General features: G+C 46.3%; 1 protein-coding gene across 1 annotated transcript in view; it reads left to right on the forward strand.

Moving 5' to 3' along the window:
* Window positions 1-24,317, forward strand: part of adamts10 (ADAM metallopeptidase with thrombospondin type 1 motif, 10) — a 233,009-nt gene that overhangs the window by 122,219 nt on the left and 86,473 nt on the right. The window contains exons 10-13 of the mRNA XM_086004738.1: window positions 14,498-14,644; window positions 20,001-20,142; window positions 21,325-21,432; window positions 23,289-23,434. Of these exons, the coding sequence (XP_085860864.1) occupies window positions 14,498-14,644; window positions 20,001-20,142; window positions 21,325-21,432; window positions 23,289-23,434 (543 nt within the window). The remainder of the gene's footprint in view (window positions 1-14,497; window positions 14,645-20,000; window positions 20,143-21,324; window positions 21,433-23,288; window positions 23,435-24,317) is intronic.

Here is a 24,317-nt window from a genome sequence, read left to right on the forward strand (position 1 = left end):
TCTTCCTCCCAACGACGCTGCATGGCCCCTTTGCAGAGCCGCTCGATCGAGCCCGAGCCTGCCGCAGTCCGGAAGGGTCAGCGCACTACCTGCTACCAGCACGACTTGCTGGAACACCTCGACTGGGGAGCCAGGCCCAGCTCTCCACAGCCTCCCCTGCAACTCTCCGATGGATCCCTGGGCGGTTGCCCGCGGTCGACGCCCACCGTTCTGACTTCGACCTCCAAGAAGCTTCGCTTCAGGGAAAAGATCCCCGTGAGGTGATGCAGTACTGCAGGTGAGTTCAAACCTGCCCGTCGCCAGTGTAGGGTCCGAGGATCAATAATACTCAGACTGCAGGAGAACAATAAAACAGGTATTTACTGAACAGAGAGTAATTCAAGACTGAAGTACAGAAGCCTGCTATGGCTTTATATACAGGGGTGGTTGTAGTGCATGTGCTTTAAGTCAGAACTACTTTTTACAGCTCCTGTACACTGTAGTACCGGCAGTAACCACACCGGTATATAAGCTGTGCGCATGCCTCTGTACCCCAGTCTAGAGATTGCCCTCCTCCAGTAAAGACCTGTTATTTGTTTATGTACAGCATCCGTGTAATTATTTATCCACTGAACCACGGATCTAACTGGCCACTGCCGGTACTGCAGTATAGAATCGGTTCTTCTCTTAAAGGTACATACACAACAGAGAGGGTGGCCGCAAATATGGGTTGGGGAGCTTACATGGAGGGAGAGATAAAGGGAGGATAGGAGGCTAGTGAACTCAGAGGAGAGAGAGCATGATGAATTGAGATGGAGGTTGAAATCACCGAGAATGAGAAGTCGCTCAATGCAGAGGCTGAAGATATCTCGGTAATAAAATTTTTATGGTACTAGAATGGGGGGTAGAGAACAAGAATTTTAAATGAGAGGTGAGAGGAGTGGAATAAGGTGAGATGCTCAAAGGAGGACAAAGTGCCAGAGGAGTAGGGGGACAGACCATGGTGTGATTTGGTGATGAGAGCCACACTGCCACCACGGCGGTCTGAGCGGGGCAAGTGGTGGAAGGTACAGCCAGACGGGGAGGCTTCATTTAAGGGTAAGGTGTCATCACCCCTCAGCCAAGTTTCCGTCAGGGCCATGATGTCGATGCAGTCATCCACGATAAGCTCATTGATGGCACGGGCCTTGTTCACAAGTGAACGGACATTCTGGAGGGAGATGCGGAAAGGGTCGGTGATGGCTGACCCACTGCCCACATCCACAGGATCAGCGCTGGGAGGGGTGAGTTGGACAGGGAGAAGATTGGCAAGATTAGCCCCCATGGGCGCGCTGGGTGGGAAGGTCGGCAAGAGAGTAGGATGGAACATTTGGGGTTGCTACTCGTAAGGAGGCAGCGATGAGTGCCTCGATGGGCCCTTCGTAGGATGCCAAGAGAGGCACAGAGGGAAGCTGTAGGCTTATCTAAGAGGGAGTCAAGCCTGGGACAGCGGCAGTAGAGTAGGAAGGTTGAAGAGTAATGAAGAATTGGGGTAGAGATTTGGGAGGGCAGAGTATCCGAGAGGAGAGATGAAAGGAGGCATGACGACAGGAGAGAGCGGTCAGGGAGGTATAGAGAGAAAAGGAAAAGGGGGAGAAAGTGGAAAAAGAAATGAACGGCATGGGTCCGGAGCGGCAGCCAAAGTACACATGTGAATGGACACAGGGAAAAGCTCAGGTTATATAGGCCAGGTTATGTAGTAATTAATGGGATACATATTTCCTGGTAGCAGGGAATAGGTTGGAGACAAGAGTAGGGAGACTAGGCTGAAAGTCAGAGGGACAAATCCGACGTAAGCAGGATGGAGCCAGCACGGAGCATCGACGAACCGCTGTCCAGAGCAGGCAGGTGAAGTCCAGAAGCCATTTGAAGGGTAGAGAGTTCGAGGTTGGAGGTAGTTGCCGAGGAATGAGAGTCTGTAGCGATGCAGAAAGATGATGGCGAAATTGATGCAAGTTGGAGGTCACCGTAGATCAAAGCGACGGAGAAAAAGTAAAACCACAAGCCAGTGACCAGCTAAGCTGAAAACCAGCAGGTCGAGTCACCGGACAGCAAGTGAAACAGCAGCTGCTAGCTCGAAGCCAACAAAGCTGAAAAACCAGTAGAACCAGTTCAGCAGATACACAGCCGCAGTTTGAAAGTTATTTTGTAAAGAAAACTTTTTTTAGCAGCAGGTATGTCTTAGTGTAATCAGTGTAGTCCAGTGCAGAAGCGTAGTAGTCCAGTGCAGTGTAATCCAGTGTAGTTTAAAAGCAGAAACGTAGTCTAGATGTCCAGAGAAGTCCAGGAGATCAGAAACCAATTTGAGAAAAGAATTCAGCAGCTTAAGACTTGAAGCGGCTGAAAAAGCAGAGCAGAGTCACAGCAACTGAGTCAAACAGTGTAGTCAGTAGAGCAGCATAGTCCTATTGGCTCGATGACCTACATTGGCTCCCGGTTAAGCAATGCCACGATTTCAAAATTCTCATCCTTGTTTTCAAATCCCTCCATGGCTCGCACCCCCCTATCTCTTTAATCTCCACCAGCCCCACAATCTCCACCAGCCCCACAACCGCCCAAGATATCTGCGTGCATCTAATTCTGCCCTCTTGAGCATCCCTGATTATAATCGCTCAGCCATTGGTGGCCGTGCCTTCTGTTGCCGAGGCCCTAAGCTTAGCAATTTCCTGCCTAAACCTCTCTGTCTCGCTACACCTCTTTCCTCCTTTAAGACGCTCCTTAAAACCTACCTCTTTGAACAAGCTTTTGGTCACCTGCCCTAATTTCTCCTTATGTGGCTTGGTGTCAAATGTTTTGTCTTGTAATACTCCTGTGAAGCACCTTGGGACATTTTACTACATTAAAGGCGCTATATAAATACAAGTTGTTGTTGTTGTTATATTCCTGGGTTCAGTCTCATTAACATATTGGCCCGTAGGTTATGGTCAGGGACGAAGCAAAGACGTTCGCCGCTGGCCCCGAAGTAAGATTCCCAGAAAGATCTCGCGATCTCTGTGGCGAGAAGTTCGGCTTTTCCGACGTGCACTTGAAATCAACGTAGTATAGTGGGAATCCCATAGTGCGAGCTGCAGTGACGGCAACAAGCTGTCTAAGCAGCCAATCACATTGCAGAATTCTCAGACCGGGAACCAGGAAATAGAAAGCAGTAATAATCCATCGCTTTTTAAAAGATTTACAGGGAGCGAATTAGAGATTGGGACATTCACTTTGGGTTAAGGTAGAAGCTAAATATTATGAACAAACTTAAAAAAATTTTGCTATGCAAGTTTAGTCATGAGAAGGTCTCGTCCGTGATAGCTTAGCGAACAGCTCTTGCAGGCGTCAAAGAAGTGCAATTTGCTGTATCTTGAGCTCCTTTTGCCTCATCAATGTTAACTTCATGTTCATTGCTATCCTCCTCAAGGTTCTCTTGGACAATAATGGTGTGCAGAAAATCATAATGGCGGGTGACACTTTGGCTGGCTTATATAGTAGGGGGTCCCCACATCCTTCATCCATCAACGTTGCACTGGTGTCATAAGAGAGGTTTGCAAGGAGCCAAGCTTACCTATTTTTGTCATGGTGATAATGACATCTCGGTGACATTATTACCTTGTATATAATAATATATTGACACTCCTGCCTACTTCTGGCAGGGGTCTACCACTAGATTGTATCCTGTCCGGAAATTAACACCAGACACAAAATGAATAGAGACTTGGTGGAACTGAACATATTTTTTCCGCTCCATCGCACTCCGTGTGCTACCATTTATGTGGTGTAACAGAAACTAAAGTCGGCTCCAGTACTTTTTCATGATTGTTAATTAGAAATTGAGTACTAGGTCACAGCTGCTTGATGAGTGAGGCCTTAATATTGTACGTAGCAAATATTTACCAGTACTGCTGCTGTTACGTTCCTACAACATTTCAATGCTAAAAATTGAAAAAAAGATGTCTGCACACTGGAAATCAAACATTAACCCTTTCACTGCTGCTGATAAGATGCTCTGTTTCAGCAGTGTCTGCTCCCTGTGTCACCAGCAAATTATTTCTTCTGGAATTGGACTTCCAAATGTTGGCTTAAAAATCACACCCAAGTTTGATTGATTGATGCGATAACTCTGACATCACTATTTAAATTGCTTAATGGCTCAAAAAAAGACCCTTTGAAATTGCTTATTTTGCTAGTCAGTGTTTTATTTATATGGATTCCAAATTGAAAAAAGTATGGCAGAATGGTGGAGGTACAAAATAATTACTATACTAGGGAAAAATTTGTTTAGTTTGCGCCTCCCGTTAGCGCCTTAAGAGGGCGCTAATCTGGCGCAAAGCAACTAGCGCCCGTGCACGGCGATGTTTGCGCCACTCACGAAATTGACTAGACATTTTGCAGCAGCGCTAAACACTACCGCCACCATCTCCTGCGCCCACAGATCGTGATATCAGTCGAACGTGCAACGCCCCGGTAGCGCCCCGTACCGGTTATTGAGTGGCGCCCCCTGTCTTACCGCCTGCCGCTAGCAACGACCGGTTGAGGGGAGCGTTTTGCAGTTGGGAAGGGACTGGGGGAGCGCTATTTAAAGGCGACCGCTTCCTGTCTTTTTTTGTCGCAAAATTTTTTCACCACGCATTCTGAGTGAGAGAGACTGCAGGAGATATTCAAAGCTGTGTTGAGGAGTTTTGGGTACTGAGCAGCACTTTGCAGGTTCTTTTTTATTTGATCTTCCTTGCATCGATTTAGAAGAGACTCTGGGGGCTGCACTCTGAGCTCTTTCCCTGGGTCTCTCCATTGTTCTTTCCAACAGATTTGATGTACAGGTCTCTCCAGGCCTAGATTCAAGGCTGCAATGTAGGGTGTGGATGGAGAGCAAGATTGGCCCTCCCCTTTAAGAACTGACCGGCGACAGTGTGTCTGTGTTCCGTCGCTAACTGACATCACATGAGCTTCGCCAGCGCTTTGAGTTAGCGCCTCACTCCTTGGCCTTTGCGCCTTAAGACAGGTGTGCAACGCCTAATTTAGTGTTCCAATCACCTCCAGGGGCGATAAAAGCCAAGTTTGCAGTCAGAGGCGATAATTAGCGCCAGGCGCTAAACTTTGCGCCCGGCCGATAATCGCGCCCCTAGCGGGGCGATACTAAATTTCTCCCCCTAGGAATGTTATATTAGATATGAACAAAAAAAAAGTAATTCAAATATACTAGATATAAATATTAATTATGACACAAAAATTAAATCGTAAGAATAGAAAAAATGGAATAGGGAAGAAGAAAGAATAGGAAGGAAAGGCAGTGCAGAAATGAAATGCTAACTTTAGTAATGTAGGTCCAATAATATAATAATGTAACAAGAAAGACTTGCATTTATATAGTGCCTTTCACGACTTCATGACATTCCCAAAGCGCTTTACAACCAATTGAGTACATTTGAAGAGGAGTCACTGTTGTAATGTAGGAAACCACGGCAGCGAATTGCACACCGCAAGCTCCCACAAACAGCAATGTGATGATAATCTGAGTTTTTAAAGTTGATCGAGGGATAAATATTGACCAGGACACCGGGGATAACTCCCCTGTACTTCGAAATAGTGCTATGGGATTTTTTACGCCCACCAGAGCAGACGGGGTCTCGGTTTAACGTCTCATCCGAAGGACGGCACCTCTGATGGTGCAGCACTCCCTCAGTACTGCACTGGAGTGTTAGGCTAGATTGATGTGCCCAAGTCTCTCGAGTGGGACCTGAACCCACGACCTTCTGACTCTGAGGCGAGAACAAAAGCAATTCCTGACATCGCAGCAATATTGGATTTGTAATAATAGGGAATTTGATCGAGTATATAATTCTTCACTTTCTGCATTAATCTAGTAGTGTAGGAATTGACGAATTCCTACGAATAACTGAGATCGACACAGGAGAACAATGAAACAGGTCTTTACTCAACGGAGATGCCACGAGGACTGTCTGGGCAGTCACGTGGTTTGCGACGTGACATCATCGCGTTTGCCCGCGTTTTCCCACGCTCTTAAAGGGGCCACGCCCCGTACATGCAAACTCTATATACAAAACACAGTAATGCCTAACACAATGGTACAGGCTTAGGCTGGTGTTAGAACATCATTAAAGAGAATTATATACAGTTAGCCAGAGTGGTTCTGCCACATGCGCGCCCCCAGAATTCGCTTTAACGGACAAAGTCAAATGGTGAGGGATCTGACGAGCCTGTCAGAACGACTCCTGTACTCCCGAGGCAGAGGCTGCTGGGCGGCTGGTGGTCTGGCGGGCGGTCGCACTTGGTCTGCCGTAACGACGATGGGTGGCCAACCCCGTCTCGGCGGTTGTGCTGTCTCGACGGGGCGGTCGAGGTCCAAATGTGCTGGCTTTAAGCGATCGACCGAAATGTGGTCCGGTTTACCACCGACATCTACCGTGAAGGTTTTGTCCCCTGCTTCCAACACGTGGAAGGGACCGGTATATGGGGCCTTCAGCGGATCCCTATGTGCGTCATGGTGAATAAAAACGTACTCCGCCTTGTGAAGCTCCATGGGAACGTGTGACCTCTGCAGCCCGTGGTGCGAAGTGGGCACCGGTGCGAAACATCTGGCCGCCTCTTGGTGACTAGCAAGCTGGGCAGACGCGGACCATGGCTCCGTCGATATTGGTAGGAAGTCCCCTGGGACTCGCAGCGGCTCACCATACACGAGTTCCGCAGATGAAGAGTGAAGGTCTTCTTTGGGGGCCGTGCGAAGGCCCAACAGGACCCACGGTAGCTTGTCTGCCCATCCAGCGTCCTGGAGGCTGGCCCTCAGGGCGGCTTTCATTGAGCGGTGGAAGCGTTCGCAGAGGCCATTCGCCTGTGGGTGGTAGGCTGTGGTGCGGTGTAATTTGACACCGAGTCCTTGGGCCACTGCATTCCAGAGTTCGGAGGAAAACTGCGGTCCCCTGTCCGACGAAATATCTGCAGGCACTCCGAAATGGGCGATCCAGGAGGAAATGAACACCTTGGCCACGTCCGCCGAAGTAGTGGATGACAGGGGAACCGCCTCTGGCCATCTGGTGGTGCAGTCAACCATGGTCAGGATGTGTGAAAAACCATGGGAGGGTGGGAGTGGTCTTACCAGGTCCACGTTGACATGGTCAAAACGTCGCTCCGGAACTGTGAAGGCGGCCAACGGAGCTTTGATGTGGCGCTGTACCTTTGCCTTTTGGCAGACCACGCAGGTGTTGGCCCAGTCGCGGACATCTTTATGCATGCCATGCCATACAAATTTCACGGACATCAGTTTCTGAGAGGCCTTCATTCCAGGGTGTAACAACCCATGTATGGCGTCAAACACTTTGCGGCGCCAGACGACCGGCACGACAGGGCGAGGATCCTGTACGGAGACGTCACACAACAGCGTGGTACCTACCGAATGGAACTTGATGTCGGCCAACTGGAGGCCGGTGATGGCCGTTCTGTAAGCTTGGACCTCCGGGTCTGAGGCTTGGTCCGCTGCCATGAGGGCGTAGTCGATGCCCAAATGAACCGTATTGACGACCGCGCGGGAGAGGCAGTCTGCCACCAGGTTGTCCTTACCGGCCACGTGCCGTATATCTGTGGTGAATTCGGATATGTAGGTCAGTTGACGCTGCTGTCGGACTGACCACGGTTCGGCGGTCTTGGACATTGCAAAGGTCAGCAGCTTATGGTCTACAAAGGCGGTGAAAGGACATCCTTCCAGAAGGAACCGAAAATGGCGGATGGCTAGAAAAAGGGCGAGCAACTCCCGGTCGAACATGCTGTATGCGCTCTCGTTCTGCCGTAGTTGACGGCTGAAGAATGCCAATGGCTGCCACGTTCCGTTCACCCACTGCTGTTGCACGGCACCGACTGCGTAGTCCGACGCGTCGGTGGTGAGGGCGATGGTGGCTCCTGGCAGCGGGTGCGCCAGCATAGTCGCGTTGGCTAAGGCGCTTTTGGTGTCGGCGAACGCTCGGGCCATGTCATCCATCCAGTCTACCGGGTTCATGCCAGTCGTGCCCTTGAGGGCCTCGTACAGGGGCCGCATGAGTAGTGCCACCTTAGGCACGAAACGGTGGTAAAAATTTACCATGCCTAGGAATTCCTACAGGGCCTTTATGTTCTGCGGGTGTGGAAAAGATGTCACCGCCTCTACCTTCGAAGGTAAAGGAACCGCTCCCTCTGAGGTGATGCGATGCCCCAGGAAGTCAATTTGGTGCAGGCCAAACTGACACTTGGCCGGGTTGATAATCAAGCCATGTTGGCTGAGGCGTCGAAAAAGGGTGCGTAGGTGACAGGTATGTTCTTCCTTGGTAGGACTGGCAATTAGAATATCGTCCAGGTAGATGAAGAGGAACTTGAGGTCCCGCAGCACGGAGTCCATCAGGCGTTGGAAAGCCTGGGCGACGTTCTTTAACCCAAACGGCATCCGTAAAAACTCGAGGCCGAATGGGGTCTTGTGGACGTCCTGTGGATGAACTGGGACCTGGTGGTAGCCTCGGACGAGGTCGACTTTTGAGAAAACGGTGTTCCTTGCCAAATGGGCAGAGACATCCTGGATATGGGGAATCGGGTACCGATCAGGAGTGGTGGCGTCGTTTAGTCGTCGATAGTCGCCGCATGGCCGCCATCCGCCGCCAGGCTTTGGGACGATATGGAGGGGTGAAGACCAGCGACTATTCAACTGGCGAATAATCCCTAACTGTTCCATGGTGGCGAACTCCGCCTTTGCGACCGCCAGCTTGCCAGGTTCCAGGCGCCGGGCCCGCGCGTAGACCGGGGGGCCGTTGGTGGTGATGTGGTGTTCCACACCATGTTTCGTGGCTGTGGAGGAGAACGTGGGTCTTGTCAGGTCGGGGAATTCGCTGAGCAGGCGAGCGAACTCATCAGGAGTCGGGAACGCACAGGAGACGGTGCGTGACGTAGTGTTACTGCGATAACACGGAAGAGAATTAAAAGTGGCTGCATTGATCAGCCACCGGTTCCGAACGTTGACCAGGAGGCTGTTGGCGCACAGGAAATCCGCGTCGAGGAGGGGCTGGGAAACTTTAGCTGTAACAAACTCCCAGTGAAAACGTTGCCCCCCGAGGCACAACTCCACTCGCCGTCTGCCGAAGGTCCGAATTGTGCCGCCATTGGCCGCTTCAAGGGCGGGGCCGTGATTCCCCGTCTGCACATCGAGGGCGGACGCGGGTAAAATGCTGCACTGTGCTCCGGTGTCGCACAGAAAACAGCGACCGGAGAGGGTATCGGTGATGAACAGCAATTTTCCCGCATTGCCGATCGCCATCGCGGCCACGGGGTGCCCGTTAGACCCGTTCCTCGGTGGTCGCAGTGTCAGATGATGCTGGTTTTTTGGGGGGGGAAAACTGCAGGGAGGGCGGCAACGCTTCGCCTTCGCGCCGAACTGCGCGTGGTAGAAACACAGCCCAGCAGGCTGACGAGCTGGGGCGGCGTCTGTGGGAGATGGGTGCCTCGTGGCGGCGCAGTGTTGCCGAGTTACAGTGAAAATTTTGTCAGCCTCCACCGCAAGTGTTGCGCAGTCTTCAGTTTCAGATCTGGCCAGGGCAGTTTGTACCTGTTCAGGCAGTTGTCTGAGGAAAATTTCGCGGAATAGGAAACATTCCCGTTCTGAGCCCAGGAGTGTGAGCATTTGGCTCATCAACTCTGAAGGCTTGGAGTCCCCGAGCCCGGGCATAGCGAGTAATCGACGGGCGCACTCCAATCTTGTGAGCCCGAATACTTGCAGTAACCGTGCTTTGAGGGTTTCATACTTGCGCTCCGTTGGGGGGCTTTCGAGGAGGTTGACGATCCGAGAGGCAGTAGAGCTGTCGGGTGCGGAGACCATGTAAAGATACTTGGTCTGATCCGCATCGATGTTCCTCGGGGCGAACTGGGCCTCGACCTGAATAAACCACGAGGGCGCTTGCTGCTCCCGGAACTGCGGTAGCTTTAGCGAAACGGCGTTTGCCTCCATGCTGTGTTCTTCTGTGAAAACGTTCACAATAAATGGGGTCACCAATGTAGGAATTGACGAATTCCTACGACACAGGAGAACAATGAAACAGGTCTTTACTCAACGGAGATGCCACGAGGACTGCCTGGGCAGTCACGTGGTTTGCGACGTGACGTCATCGCGTTTGCCTGCATTTTCCTGCGCTCTTAAAGGGGCCACGCCCCATACATGCAAACTCTATATACAAAACACAGTAATGCCTAACACAATGGTACAGGCTTAGGCTGGTGTTAGAACATCGTTAAAGAGAATTATATACAGTTAGCCAGAGTCATTCAGTGGTCCTGCCACAGTAGCACTATATGTGGGTTGATTTTCTTCTCGCCCTCCAGCTGAATATAATTAATGCAGAGCGCACCAGAAGCGAGCTTCAATCAAATGAACCCGAACCCGCTTGTATTTCATGTTTAGGTGATTTACATAGAGTGGGCATACACCAGGTGTATGTAGCATCCTGTGACTGGGCACAGGCCCAGAGTGGAGATGGGGGGCAGCTACAATGCATGATGAGAAGCAGGCTCAATAGATTAAGGGTCAGTACTTGGAAGATGCGAGTACTTGGAATGGCCTAGCTCAGGGTTCATACAAAACTGATCCTTACACTTTATCCTATTGACGTACACAAACACTGACATGCAAGTTTGCCACTGATTAGCAAAAATGCCATCCAAGAAGTTGTTCTGAGGGCATCCTCCTAACAGTTTTCCATTTCTGTCTCTGCAAGTATGGCAGATAGAGCTGTTGTAGAGCCCTGACACCAGGGTTCATCCAGCACCTCACTTAACAGCATTAGCACATTCATCTCACTGGCGTGCATTAGCACAGCTCCATTCACCCTGGGGGATTTAGACGCTCAATTTGAGGAAAGCACATACGGTGATGGACAGAGCACAAGTGAAAAGCCTGAGGTATCACTGATCCAGGATGTAGAAGCACCTCACTAGAGGGTTGGTGAGTCTTGGGATCCTGATCTCTGGGGTCCAACTTTTAAAAGAACGATTCTTTCAGAGAAAGATAGATTGTGGAGTTATTGGGGGATGTGACACATGGAGGCTACTGTGGAGGATTCACCACCCATGTGTCTGGGATGCTCATGCATGGCATCAAAATCATGCTAGCTGCCTTCGAATGAGTGACAGTTCCAGGGCCATCAGCAGATCTCCACACTCGAGGCACCTGCCATGGGGATTGCACAAGAAGAAGCACCAGATTAGGTCGTTGAGCACAACAAACACCCACTGATCGAAAGGGAAAGCATGATGAGAAGAGACACTGGGTTTAGGTACACTTGTCTTTTGTTAAATTATTTTGTCACAGAAGTTAGTGTTGCAGAGTTTCATTTGTGGAGCAAGGGTAATAAATGTGCTGTGAAGAGAAAAGGTCATGCTGTGAGATAAGTAAAGTGGCTTGCAATAATTGAGGATTATGATTTATTGCAGAGGACAGGGAAGATGATGAAAGGATTGCAAAGGGAAGGGTTTTTGTGTGCTCATGAGAAAGTGTCCTGAATTTAGGTTTGACAAATGGCTCTTGTCGCTGCTAAAGGGGCTTGTAGTGCTGCCTCCTTTGCTTCTACTGGCTCCTCATCGTACAGCTGCTCTTCTGAAGGCTCTTGCTGCAGCTGCACGGCTCTTTCAATATCAATGTTATGGAGATTGAGGCAAACCTCTGTGATCCTGCAAATGTTTCTGGGGCTGTGTTGCAGGATCCCCCCCACCCCCTTCCCAACAGCCTGACAAAGCATGCCAAGTGCTGCTTCAGCATACTAATAATGGTGTATCTGGTGGACACGTGTCCCTCATTATATCTGTGCCCTGCTGGTATGCAGGGATACTGTAGAAGGGTCATGAGCCAAGGAAGCAAAGTGGGAATCCTTGGTCACCCGGGAGCCAATCCTTCACTTGCTGGGTATCACCAAATAATGGTGGTATGGTTAACTGATGTACAGTAGAGGTATTCCGAATGTTGCCTGGCAATCAAGCATTCACTTACATGATCTAATGCAAATGATCACACTCAAGCTTCACATTCATATAGAGTAAGAGCCCTTGCATTTAATGTAGGTGACAGTCCTAAAACCACAAAGGACTACATGGGTGCCATCCATGGCTTCCTGGGTCTTCAGGAATCTTGCTTGGGCTTGTTGCCCGCTTGTGTCCATGGAGAATGAGATTGCAAATAAGTTTGGTGACCCATTTAAAGCATCAATGCACTGATGCTGCTCATGTCCCCACTGGCCTTCTGGAAAGGCCCTGAGGCAAAAACATTCACCTGCTATGTTCCTGACATGTGGCTGCAGGTCCTCCTGCAGCAGATTTCATAAGCAAGGAAAAAGAAATGGACTTGCATTTATCTAGCGCCTTTTATGACCTCAGGACCCAAAGCGCTTTACAGCCAATGAAGTACTTTTGAAGTGTAGTCACGGTTGTAATGTGGGGAAGCGTGGCAGCCAATTTGCACCCAGCAAGGTCCCTCAAATAGTAATGAGATGCATGACCAGATAATCTGCTTTTTTATTATGTTGATTGAGAGATAAATATTGAAATATTTGCCAGGACACCGTGAAACTGCCCTGCTCTTCTTAGAATAGTACTATTGAATCTTTTACTTAAACCTGAGAAGGCAGATGGGGCCTCGGTTTAATGTCCCCTCTGACAGTTCAGCACTCCCTCAGTACTGTACTGAAGTACCAACCTAGATTTATGTGCTCGAGTGTCTGGAGTGGAACTTGAACCCATGACCTTCTGACTCTGAGGCGAGAATGCTACCGCCAAGCCAAGCCTAATGCCTCTCCGGCTACCTCCCTGGTCAGTCAAAGGAAGTGAAGGAAAGCCCTGTGGGGCTGATATTTATGCAGCAACATAATGGCATGTAGGTGCTCTTCTCTTGCTATCCAGAAGTATTTCTTCTACATTTCCCTCTTCATCAAGCAGCACACGTAGAATGGTATGCTAAAGGGACTCCCATTCTGCTAAAAGGGACAGTGCAGTCCAAGAGGTTCCACCACTCCTCAATTACCTCTACCCACAGTGCACCCCATTGCAACAGGAAACTTCACAATTTGTATCCACACAATAGCCAAAAGCATTTTATTTATCTATTGCCAACTTTCTGCCTGCCTCTTTAAACTTGTCAGTATTTTAATTGCAGTGCAATGAAACTCAGCACCCAGTTTAAATGAGGACAGCCTGTATTTGACTTGCGACCTTCAAAAGTGGAGGAAACCTGCTTGCATCCAATAAATATTTTGCCTTTTGGCAGGATGTGACTAGTGGTGTCCAGCAAGGACCTTTGTTGGGGCCTCAACTATTGATCGTATTTATTGACGACTTAGATGATGGGATAGAAAGCCACATATCCAAGTTTGCCGATGGCATAAAGATAGGCGGCATTGTAAGCAGTGTAGATGGAAGCATAAAATTACAAAGAGATATTAATAGATTAAGTGAATGGGCAAAACTGTGGCAAATGGATTTCAATGTAGTCAAGTGTGAGGTCATCCACTTTGGACCTAAAAAGGATAGAACAGAGTACTTTCTAAATGACGAAAAGCTAGAAACAGTGGAGGTCCAAAGAGACTTGGGGTCCATGTACATAGATTATTAAAATGTCATGGACAGGTACAGAAAATAATCAAAAAAGCTAATGGCCTTCTATCTAGAGGACTAGAATACAAGGGGGTAGAAGTTATGCTACAGCTATACAAAGCCCTAATTAGACCACATCTGGAGTACTGTGAGCAGTTCTGGGCACCACACCATAGGAAGGATATATTGGCCTTGGCGGGAGTGCAGCGTAGATTTACCAGAATGATAGCTGCACTCTGAGGGGTAAATTTCGAGGAGTGATTACACAAACTAGAGTTGTATTCCCTGGAATTTAGAAGGTTAAGGGGTGATCTGATCGAAGTTTTCAAGATATTAAGGGGAACTGATAGGGTAGATAGAGAGAAACTATTTTCGCTGATTGGGGAGTCGAGGACGAGGGAGCATAGTCTAAAACTTAGAACCAGGCCTTTCAGGAGTGAAGTTAGGAAACACTTCTACAAGCAAAGAGTGGTAGAGGTTTGGAACTCTCTTCTGCAAATAGCAGTAGATAATGGGTTAATTTTTAATCTGAGATTGATAGATTTCTGTTAACCAAAGGTATTAAGGGATATGGGGCAAAGGCGGGTCTATGAGTTAAGTCACAGATCAGCCATGATCTCTTGAATTGCAGAACAGGCTTGAGGGGCTAAATGGCCTCCTCCTGTTCCTGTGTTCCTAAGGCACAATAGTGGCTTGTGTCTGACCCGCGAGTAGAAGTTCACATGAAGCTGAAATAGTGTGTCGAGTCTCTGCCCCTTTTTCTCTGTGTTGTTCCCTAGAAACAAGCCTGAAAACATATGTAGTGAACAAAGAAATTAAATATATTAAAATAATTGTAGCTGTAATATATATCCAAGAGTACACTGTCTCATTTTACTGGGCTTTTCTCTTTTTTTAGCTTCGGTATGAATCATGATGGAGTTGGAAACTCCTGTGGTCCGAGAGGTCAGGAAACAGCAAAGCTGATGGCTGCTCATATCACTGTGAAAACAAATCCTTTCATCTGGTCAACATGCAGCAGGGATTACATCACCAGCTTCTTGGAGTAAGAAGTCAGAAAATAGGATAAAATATTTTTTTTAAATAACCATGGACTAGATTATGCTGGGGGGTCAGCGAGCGCAATTGGTGGCGGGTCGGGTGGGAAGGTTTTTTTTTCCCCAGTGGGTCGGGACCCCGCTGTGAATCCGCTGCTACACGTCTTTCCCCGATGTCAGGTCTGTCAGTACTGAACAGACCCGACACACAGCGGCAGGTTCACAGCGGGGGATCCAATTCAGGTAATAAGTGGCTTGTTTAGAGCCACTTAAGAATGAATTTCAACCCACCTTCTGCATTTGGCAGCTCGCCTACGGGGTCCACTCTGGTGGTGGACCATGTCTGTCAAGCTGAGGCAGGAGTTCGATGGCCATTGAAACAGCTGCTGAGTTGACATCTTCAAATGTACAGTAAAAGCTCCCACCTTACAGTGATATCTTCCCTCAGCCACAAGCTGTTCCTCACTGCATTTCCACAACAGATTCACCATGCTGCAAGTCTTTACACAAGTCTTCATCCAGTCTGACCTCATTACCTCTCTCACCATTGACAGATCGCTTCTGTCATCTCTACTTCACCATCTATTCCATCAACAGGGGTGCCCTTGAAACTATCTCACCTTGGTCCTCAGAATCCCACCACGATTATCCCCAACACCAGCAGCACCAGGCACACCAGCAGCACCAACAAGAAGTCAACCTTCTCCGCAATCACCTGATGCAGCACGGGACAGAGGGCATCAGCACCCGACCACATTGCTGCCCGGGAGGCCAGGGATGGCCTCACCATGGCCACATTTACTTCACTTAGCGCTGTACACCCTGGCTGCCACATGATTCACCAGGTTGGCACCACCCCACACCAACCATAAAGCATCCGTACAATGCTCAAGGCATTCCTTTCACACATCACCATTGCGGGGGTGCCATTATGTCTCACCATTCACTGCAACTCACTAAGCCACTTCCAAAGGTGCACACAAATCTGTCCAAGAATGCAAAGTGTTGAAATGTTTGACACCACATTAACAGAAACTTTACAGGAACATTGCATAAAACACCCAAATGCCTACCCTTGTGTGTTGTTAGTTGGTATTATTGGACTAGGATGAGGGTGAGTGTGAGGGGTGGCTAGTGAGATGGGGATGTGATAATGTAGATAGAGAGGGATGGGTGGAGGTGCAAGGTAAGTTGGTGTGAGTAAGGATGTGCAGGAGTAGGGTAGGGAAGGCAGAGTGATGGTGATGTGATGAGAGGCACAGCAGGATGAGGTTGAGTGTGGCTTTGTACTAACATTTCGTGATCTACTGAGATCATTGAAATGTTTGTGGCACTGCACCCAGGTCCTCCTGACCACATCCCTGTTTGTGGCCTCCTGTACAATGTGCAACTAGGCTGTGTTGATCTCCTGGGGAGGTCTCTTCCGCCCACGAGAAGGGAAGAGAACCTCCCTGCGTGCTGTGACTCCCTCTATAGGCATATGGAAGGAGTCATGGGAGAGCCTGGGTGCAGCCCTGCATCTCTGTGCAGTGCTTGTCAGTGTTTGCAGCACCTCTGTGCTGTAGAAGACTGACAGCACAAATGTCAAAAAAAAGTTTGCCATGGTCCCTTTAAGGAAACTGACTGATGACGCGTCATCAAATGATGTCACCAGACCCGCTTCCTCTAGTTGGCCGGCAAACGCACTGGGCGGGCTTAACAAACCCAATCAAGGGAAATTTATTTCAGAGGCCGGGATGGAGACAGCCCCGGGGTGGGGACCTACCACCGATACGAACCCACTGAGGTCAGCAAAATCGCGGCCCATGTATCTGTCGGGGTCCATGCTGTGCCCAAGTTTTAGATGAAGCAGCTAACAATGTGATTGTAATTGACAGTTCAATTTTTAAATAGTGCTTTGCTCTTGTTTATATGAAAACTAAAGTTTTGAATTAATTCAAAATATGGATTCAGACTCTTGAAATGGTCTAAGCTTTGAGTTAGTGGATTGATTTACGTTGTGCCTAGGGGCTAAAGCATCTCGCCTTGCAGCTCTTTAGATTTGCACTTTCCAAGCACAGACACCCGGTTTTTACATACCTGATGTGCTCTGAATTTTGGGGGAACTTGCAGTGCCCAGTGTGTAACCAGTTGACACAATTGAAGTGCATTGAATAGTGATGTTGCCCTCAGGAGTCAGGACTTGCTCAGTGAATAAGGTGCAACAGCAGCAGTAGTTATACTTTAACAAATGACTTAGAAACCCAGATATAAAACATTTCCATTCACCACAACGGAGTAACAAGAAAAGCCAAACTTTTTTAATGTATATAAAAACTTGGCATAGTGTTTCACATGCACAGAATGCAAGCTGCCTGCCGCACAACACGATTTCTTAAAGGACAGATTTGACTAAATTTTAAATGGTCTCAACTGGACCAAGATTTTAATATTTACAAATAAATCCAATTTTGGTTGCTTATTTCCCAACCAGTTTTTGTAGAAAAATTATTTTAATAGAATATGGGTTTTAATTTAAGGGAGAGCTTTCAAACTTCTTCATGAGTTATAAAGGTTGTGTCACTGGCCATACAAAACCTGCACACCAAAACATCACCCATTCATCTGTTGTGCATCTGCAATGGCCAAGTAAGTGTCTAAAGCCTACATTTCCTTATCTGAAAATGCATGGCTGCATTGTCATTGGCTAGTTTAAACAACAGAAATCAATCTAAGATTCTTGAGAATCTGACTTCATTCTATCCTGCTCCATGATAAATTAGATATGTCCATATATTCAACATAGGCGTAGAGCCACCTTGCTCTTGTGATTGATATGCAGTGTCCTGTGTTTGCCAATATGATGTTCCTCAGTATACCTCTTTGTGATGTATTTATTCTTAGCATAAGGTATTAAAAACAACCAGGCCAATGTTTGAGGTTTATAATTAGAGGAAAACTGTTAAATGAATAATCATTTTGCCAAGTAATTTTATTCACTTAACCATTCTATTCCTTTATCAGTTTTAACTATTGCATCAAGTTTGGCAAGAAACTAACAATGGAATGCAAACTGGATTGCAATTACAGTACTGTAAAACATGGTCTCACAGTTATTACGGATAACTGTGTATTTACGTCATTTGCTTCATTACAATATACATATTACAGTGCAGCGAATCTTTTTTTTTAAAGGCATCTGTGATACAACAAACTACAGTATTTAGAGATTTCACTCTGGGAATCTAGGAAACTTTTGGCCTATTCAGCAGTGTAATTACTTTCACCTTATCAGCAAGAGAAAGAACATTCATCTTTAGAGGTGGCACTTCCATTATTCACAGAGACAGAGAGGCTCTGTGAATAATGGAGGGCGGGGGATGAGGGTGGGGGAGGTGGTGGGGCAAGGTATAGCAGCCAGGAAACACGGAAGTATGGATTTCCCGGAGGTCATGCCGAATTTAACGGCAGAAACTCTTTAAAAATTTTTTACTCCGTTTCTCTGCTGCATCCAGCCAGATTCAGGGGCTGGCTGGTGGGTAGGCCTGCAACGCCAGGCCTCGGGCTGGAGAGTCGAACATTGGTGGGGGGAGGGGGGGTGTGTGTCCAATCGCAGGTTTGGAAGTAGGTAAGCTTGGTGGGCCAGGAGGAAGCACTCCTGTTCCCTTTAGCCCACTTGCCGTGCTGGAAAGCCTGTTCCATCCAGCAGTTCTTGCCTCCCCTCAGCTGCCGGGTTAAATCTGGAACAGAGATAAATTCTATGGCACACATCTTCATCATTGAAATATTTTAATGACCGACCCACCATCATAGAGCAGGTTAGTCGCCCGCCCCCAACCCGCCTCCGTTAAAACCGGATGTGGGCGCGTTGGGGTCAGGTCTCTCAATTTTAACCCCCCGCTCTCTTTCCCATTCTCCCCCCCCCCCCCCCCCGAACTGCAGTCCGTCCTTGGGGGTTAAAATTCTAAAATACATTGTTTGCTGTAAGTCCTGCTTTCAGTTCCACCCCATCTCCAACTCATTGGCTGACACAGTGGTGTCAATAGACACTGCGCTAAAACCTGGATAAGTTATAAACATCACAGAGCTGGAGCATTAGCACCTAATGAGATGGTTTTCACACCTAAACAAAAGTGCTTGTCACGTTGATTGCCAAAAGTGCTCCAGTCTTAGCACATGATGAGGTGAAAAAGACACTGAAACATCACTGAATTGGTTACTAGGCAATTTTGACACCTAGACACTTGTAAAAAGAGCTTAACACATAACAACAGCAGCAGCTTGTATTTATATAGCGTCTTTAACGTAGTAAAACGTCCCAAGGCGCTTCACAGGAGTGTTATAAAACAAAAATTTGACACCGAGCCACATAAGGAGAAAATAGGGCACATGACCAAAAGCTTGGTCAAAGAGGTAGGTTTTAAGGAATGCCTTAAAGGAAGAAAGAGAGGTAGAGATGCGGAGAGGTTTAGGGAGGGAATTCCAGAGCTTAGGGTCTAAGCAGCTGAAGGCATGACCGCCAATGGTTGAGTGATTATAATCAGGGATGCTCAAGAGGCTAGAATTAGAGGAGCGCAGATATCTCAGCAGGGTTATGGGGCTGGATGAAATTACAGAGATGGGAGGGGCAAGGCCATGAAGAGATTTGAAAACCAGGATGAGAATTTTGGAATCGAGGTGTTGCTTAATCGGGAGCTAGTGTAGATCAGCAAGCACAGAGGTGATGGGTGAACGGGACTTGGTGCGAGTTAGGACACAGGCAGCAGAGTTTTGGATGACCTCAAGTTTACATAGAGTAGAATGTGGGAAGCCAGCCAGGAGTGCGTTGGAATAATGAAGTCTAGAGGCAACAAAGACATGGATGAGGGTTTCAGCAGCAGATGAGCCGAGGCAGCGACGGAGACCGGCGATGTTACGGAGGTGGAAATAGGCGGTCTTAGTTATGGCGCGGATATATGGTCGGAAGCTCATTTCAGGGTCAAGTATGACACCAAGGTTGCGAACAGTCTGGTTCAGCCTCAGACAGATGCTAGGGAGAGGGATGGAGTCGGTGGCTAGGGAACAGAGTTTGTGGCGGGGATCGAAGACATTGGTAGGTTAAGCCCTTTTTGCCAATCGGCTTTAGCGAGGCACTATAACGATTAAATGAAAGAAAATCCAGGCTTTTGCAATTCATTTAAACATTTTATTCATTTAACAGTTATTCATTTAACAAGGATGGCTATCATTGGAAAAGATAGAAAAAAGATTTTGCATGGAGTTATTCTCTTAAATGTTTTATTCTTTTATCAGTTATTCATTTAAGTTTGCTTGACTGAATATAATTTTAGAAAGTAATAAATTTGTTTTTCTTTTGTAATAAAATATTCTTTTTTTTTTGGTCAGTTCAGGACATGGTAGATGTCTCATCAATGCACCCCCAAAACAGGAGTTCTTTTACCCAACTGTGGCCCCAGGTCAGGTGTATGATGCTGATGAACAGTGCCGTTTCCAATATGGAGTCAAATCACGCCAGTGTAAATATGGGGTAGAGAGTCTTCCTGCTTTACTACTTTGAGAAATATTGAGACTTTTTGAATAGGAAGGCGTGCTAATCTTTTGTAGTAGACAATGGTGTCGAAAAAATTATCCTCATCTCTGTGTTTACACACTTAAATCTGCCATCTTACAATTGTATCAATGTTGTATGCCAGAATCTGTTTACATGTTTTGTTTAGTTGTTGCAAAATGTCTAATATGAGGATACTGCTATGCTTATAATTTTAAATTCAGTGGAAATCAAACTGAGATTGCCTAAACTAATTTGCCTTTAAACGCTAAGCAGCTGAGAGAAAGAATCCAGCCTTGAGTTAATAAAATATAGGTGCTTTTGTATTTATAATGTGCCAATAGCTGCAAGTAAATGCTACTTTAATCATTGCCAGCATACTATAATACTGTATAAAGAAAGCTGCGTTCAGAGATAAGAGGTGCGGAAAGGGTGGGCCTCTTCGTATTGGCACTCCAATGGAAACTGGTGCTATAAGTGCACTAAAGAGGGGAACGTGGTACTAGAAGGCCGCAGGTCTCCATTTAAGCATTGCTCTTCTGGAGCCCTGGCACCAGTGTAGAAGTCCTTATGGTACTTTACAAACTATTTGGTGGGCTGATTTTGAAGTGCAAGCCAAAACTGTAAATCACTTCTAGATGATGATGACGACGCAGGGAACAGCACTCTAGAAAGGGAAAGTTTCCAATCCCTAAAAGAACTCTGCACAAAGCTCAAAGCAGGGACAACAGGAAAGCTTCAATTTTGAAATATGTTAAAGACAGCCCACAATGTCAGAACCATAAATTTTACAGCCATGACCAGGTGAAGGCAGAAGCAGTCACTGGACAGATTTATGTTAAACTCCTACAACTGGAAGAGAAGCCCGAACACCACTGTTTAATCTTCCCAGTCTGTGTTTTTAATACCCAAACTGCTAAATAAAATGTATTGGTCAACTAGTACATGTCATTTATGATTTATTTAAAAGATTCATGGAAGCTTTCTGCTTGCATTGTAGCTGGAATTAATTTTGTAAAATAAAGTTGGCGTGCCAACAAAATCTAAAACGTATTCACATTACCACATTCTATACAATAGTACACACTGTTAACTTTATTAAGCTTAGAAAGGTTTTATTTTTTTGGTTCTTGATACTTTTTATTAATGTTTTATTTGTAGGAGGTGTGCAGTGAGTTGTGGTGTCTTAGTAAAAGCAATCGTTGTATTACAAACAGCATTCCTGCTGCTGAGGGAACAGTATGCCAATCAAATACCATTGAAAAGGGGGTGAGTAACATCAGATTTGTCTTTTTTTCTGTGACATAGAGTTAATTTGTCATTTTAGAATCTGTTATTGAGACAAGTTGATCGATGTTTTTAATATAATTCTGTTACAAACCTTTGTCACAAGAAAATATAATTAATGCACTAAGATATTACAGGAAACTTTGTTATATCCGGCACCGACGGGACCGAGTTGTTGCTGATCTATCAAAACTGCCGGACATACAAAGTTAATGTTGAAGCATACGGAGATTTTCATCTCCGTATCTGACAACAAACACTGTTGCTTAGCAACAGCTTCAAACAGTCGGCCCGTACCTTGGAAGCGTCTCTGTAGCTTAGCAACAGCTTCAGAGAGACTTTCCAAAGCCTGACTGTTGGGAAAAAAAAGCCACGAGAAGAAAAGCCACGAGAAGAAAAACAACCTAACAGAACGGCTCCTGATTTCTGCCGGTAGATCGAGGTTTCCGGACATACAACCTCCGGATAAACCAAAGTCTCCTGTAATTGCCTAAAGTCAGCAAAGCCCACATTTTCAATAAAAATGTTCATAGAGGAAATACAAATATTTGTACTAACACATAAATCTTAAGTGGGATAGGAAAATCTTAGAGTATATGGGGAGGGGTTAAAAGTAAATATAGTGAAGGAACAAAGCAGTCTAAACTAGTAACATTAAGGGGAAAGATTATAAAGAGATGTAGAGATAGGCCTTCTCTGCTCCGGTGGAAATAGTCCCAGCATCTCAAGTCTCTCCTCATTACTATAATTTCCCATTCATGGTGAATCTGTACACTCTCTAAGATTTTAAAGTCCTTTGTATAATGTGGTGCCTAAAACTGCACACAATACTCTAACTTTGGCCCAAGCAATGGCTTGTACAAATTTATTATTACTTTACTCTTGTACTCTATGAGCCATATTTATCAAACTAAATTCTTGCTGTCCTTTTTTTATGGTTTTATCTACCTGCACCTGGGAATTACGTATTTGACCCCCGAGGTGTCTCCGTCCATCCACACTCTTCGGTGACTTTCCACTGAGTATATAAATTCCCAGTGTTATAAATCTCATCATTCATCAAGAAACTACTCGTGGAATAACGCTGGACGGCCAGCTGGTGGCGCCATCCAAGGAGTATAAATACTCGGGCGTCGGCCCCAGCTTGCCAGGGACATTTTGTAAGACAAGGAACTAGTGAAGCACAACTAGACCTCCATGTTCTGAAACAAGTTGATTAAAGCCTTGCTTTATGCTCAAACCAAGTGCGTAGTGAGTTTTATTACGTCACCCAGTCCTTGTTTTTCCTTCCAAATGTATTATCTTTCACTTCTCCGCGTTAAATCGCACCACCTGTCTGCCCATTCCATTAACCTGTCTATCTCCCTGCAGCAACCATTGACGAAGAGCTGCAACCAACCAATACAAAATATCATTTGCAAGTGGCATTTGGTAAAAGAATTAAAAGACAAATTAAATCACTGCTGCATATCAGCAGTGCTTGTTCTCTCGAGGAAGCATTGATCTGGAAGATAACAATTGCATAAAAACTGCTAAATGTCAAAAATACATTACAACAGTGACTACACTTTGAAAGTACTTCCATTGGCTGTGAAGCAATATGGGACATCGTTGGCCATGAAAGGCGTTGTATACATGCAAGTTCAGTATAAAATCTAAAGGGTATATTGTGACATTACATGGAAATGCTGTTTTTAGATCATCAAGTTTTTTCTTCCATGTGGCGCTTTGGCTCACTTTCAGCCCATCTGTTATAAAATTATTTCAATTGCATTAATAAGAAAAATGCATTAGTCTAACTTTGGTATGTAAAGTTTAAATGAAAGTTTCTGCTACAGTGGTGCTATAAAAGAGACTGTGTCCCATTCGGCACTAGACCAGAGGGAGTGGATGGGGCCTGGGGACCCTGGTCATCATGGGGAGAGTGCAGCAGGACATGTGGAGGTGGAGTGTCATATTCTGGCAGGCAATGTGACAGTCCAAGGTAGGTAAATAACATAGCATTGATAAAAAGATACCTAAAGGTGTATGACAATGGATGTTGAGTTTGTCTGTTTAATTATTTATTTTTCTTTACAGCTATATTTTCATTTTTCCTCCTTTCATTATACTTCACATACTGAGGATAAGTTGAGTTGTGAAACCGTGTAAATTGGCACGCTTTCTGGCCTATGCACAAGTTACCTCCTTCACTGCATCCTATAGTAATGGCCCTCAAGCAACCAAATTTAATTTGATGTAATTGTACTTTTGTGAGTTTGTAAGCGTACCTTTTCTATTCTGTTATTAATCTCCGAATATCACTGTTGCTCCTGTTCCTCTCCAAAATATGATCGGGGCCAGCAGTGCACCGTTCTCTATACATTTTTGTAAAACGCGTAATCACTAAATAGGTTAAAATGAAGATGGCCGTTCAACTCATCTGATCTCATCCTTCCAGAATACCAACCTTACCATCTTTCCATGACAGTATCTAGTTGTTTCTTAAATGATTCCAATGGCCTTCTATTGACCACCTGTTCCAGCTGTTAATCATTATGCAAAGAAATGCTTTCTGAGGATGCTCAGTCACTGGGCATGCTTTACTAAGGCAGCCAGAAAATTCTAATACAGGAAACTTTGGTTTATCCAGAGGTTGTATGGCCGGAAACCTCGATCTAATGGCAGAAATCAGCAGCCGTTTTGTTAGGTTTTTTTTCTTCTCCTAGCATTTTTTTAAACAGTCAGTCTCTGGAAAGCCTCTCTGAAGCTGTTGCTAAGCTACAGAGACGCTTCCAAGGTACGGGCCGACTGTTTACAAGCTGTTGCTAAGCAACAGTGTTTGTTGTCAGATACAGAGATGAAAACCTCCGTATCCTTCAACATTA

This window comes from Somniosus microcephalus, chromosome 13, assembly GCF_052327205.1.
Source record: "Somniosus microcephalus isolate GS21.2 chromosome 13, FLI_Smic_1.0, whole genome shotgun sequence".
In the NCBI taxonomy this organism is placed as follows: domain Eukaryota; kingdom Metazoa; phylum Chordata; class Chondrichthyes; order Squaliformes; family Somniosidae; genus Somniosus; species Somniosus microcephalus.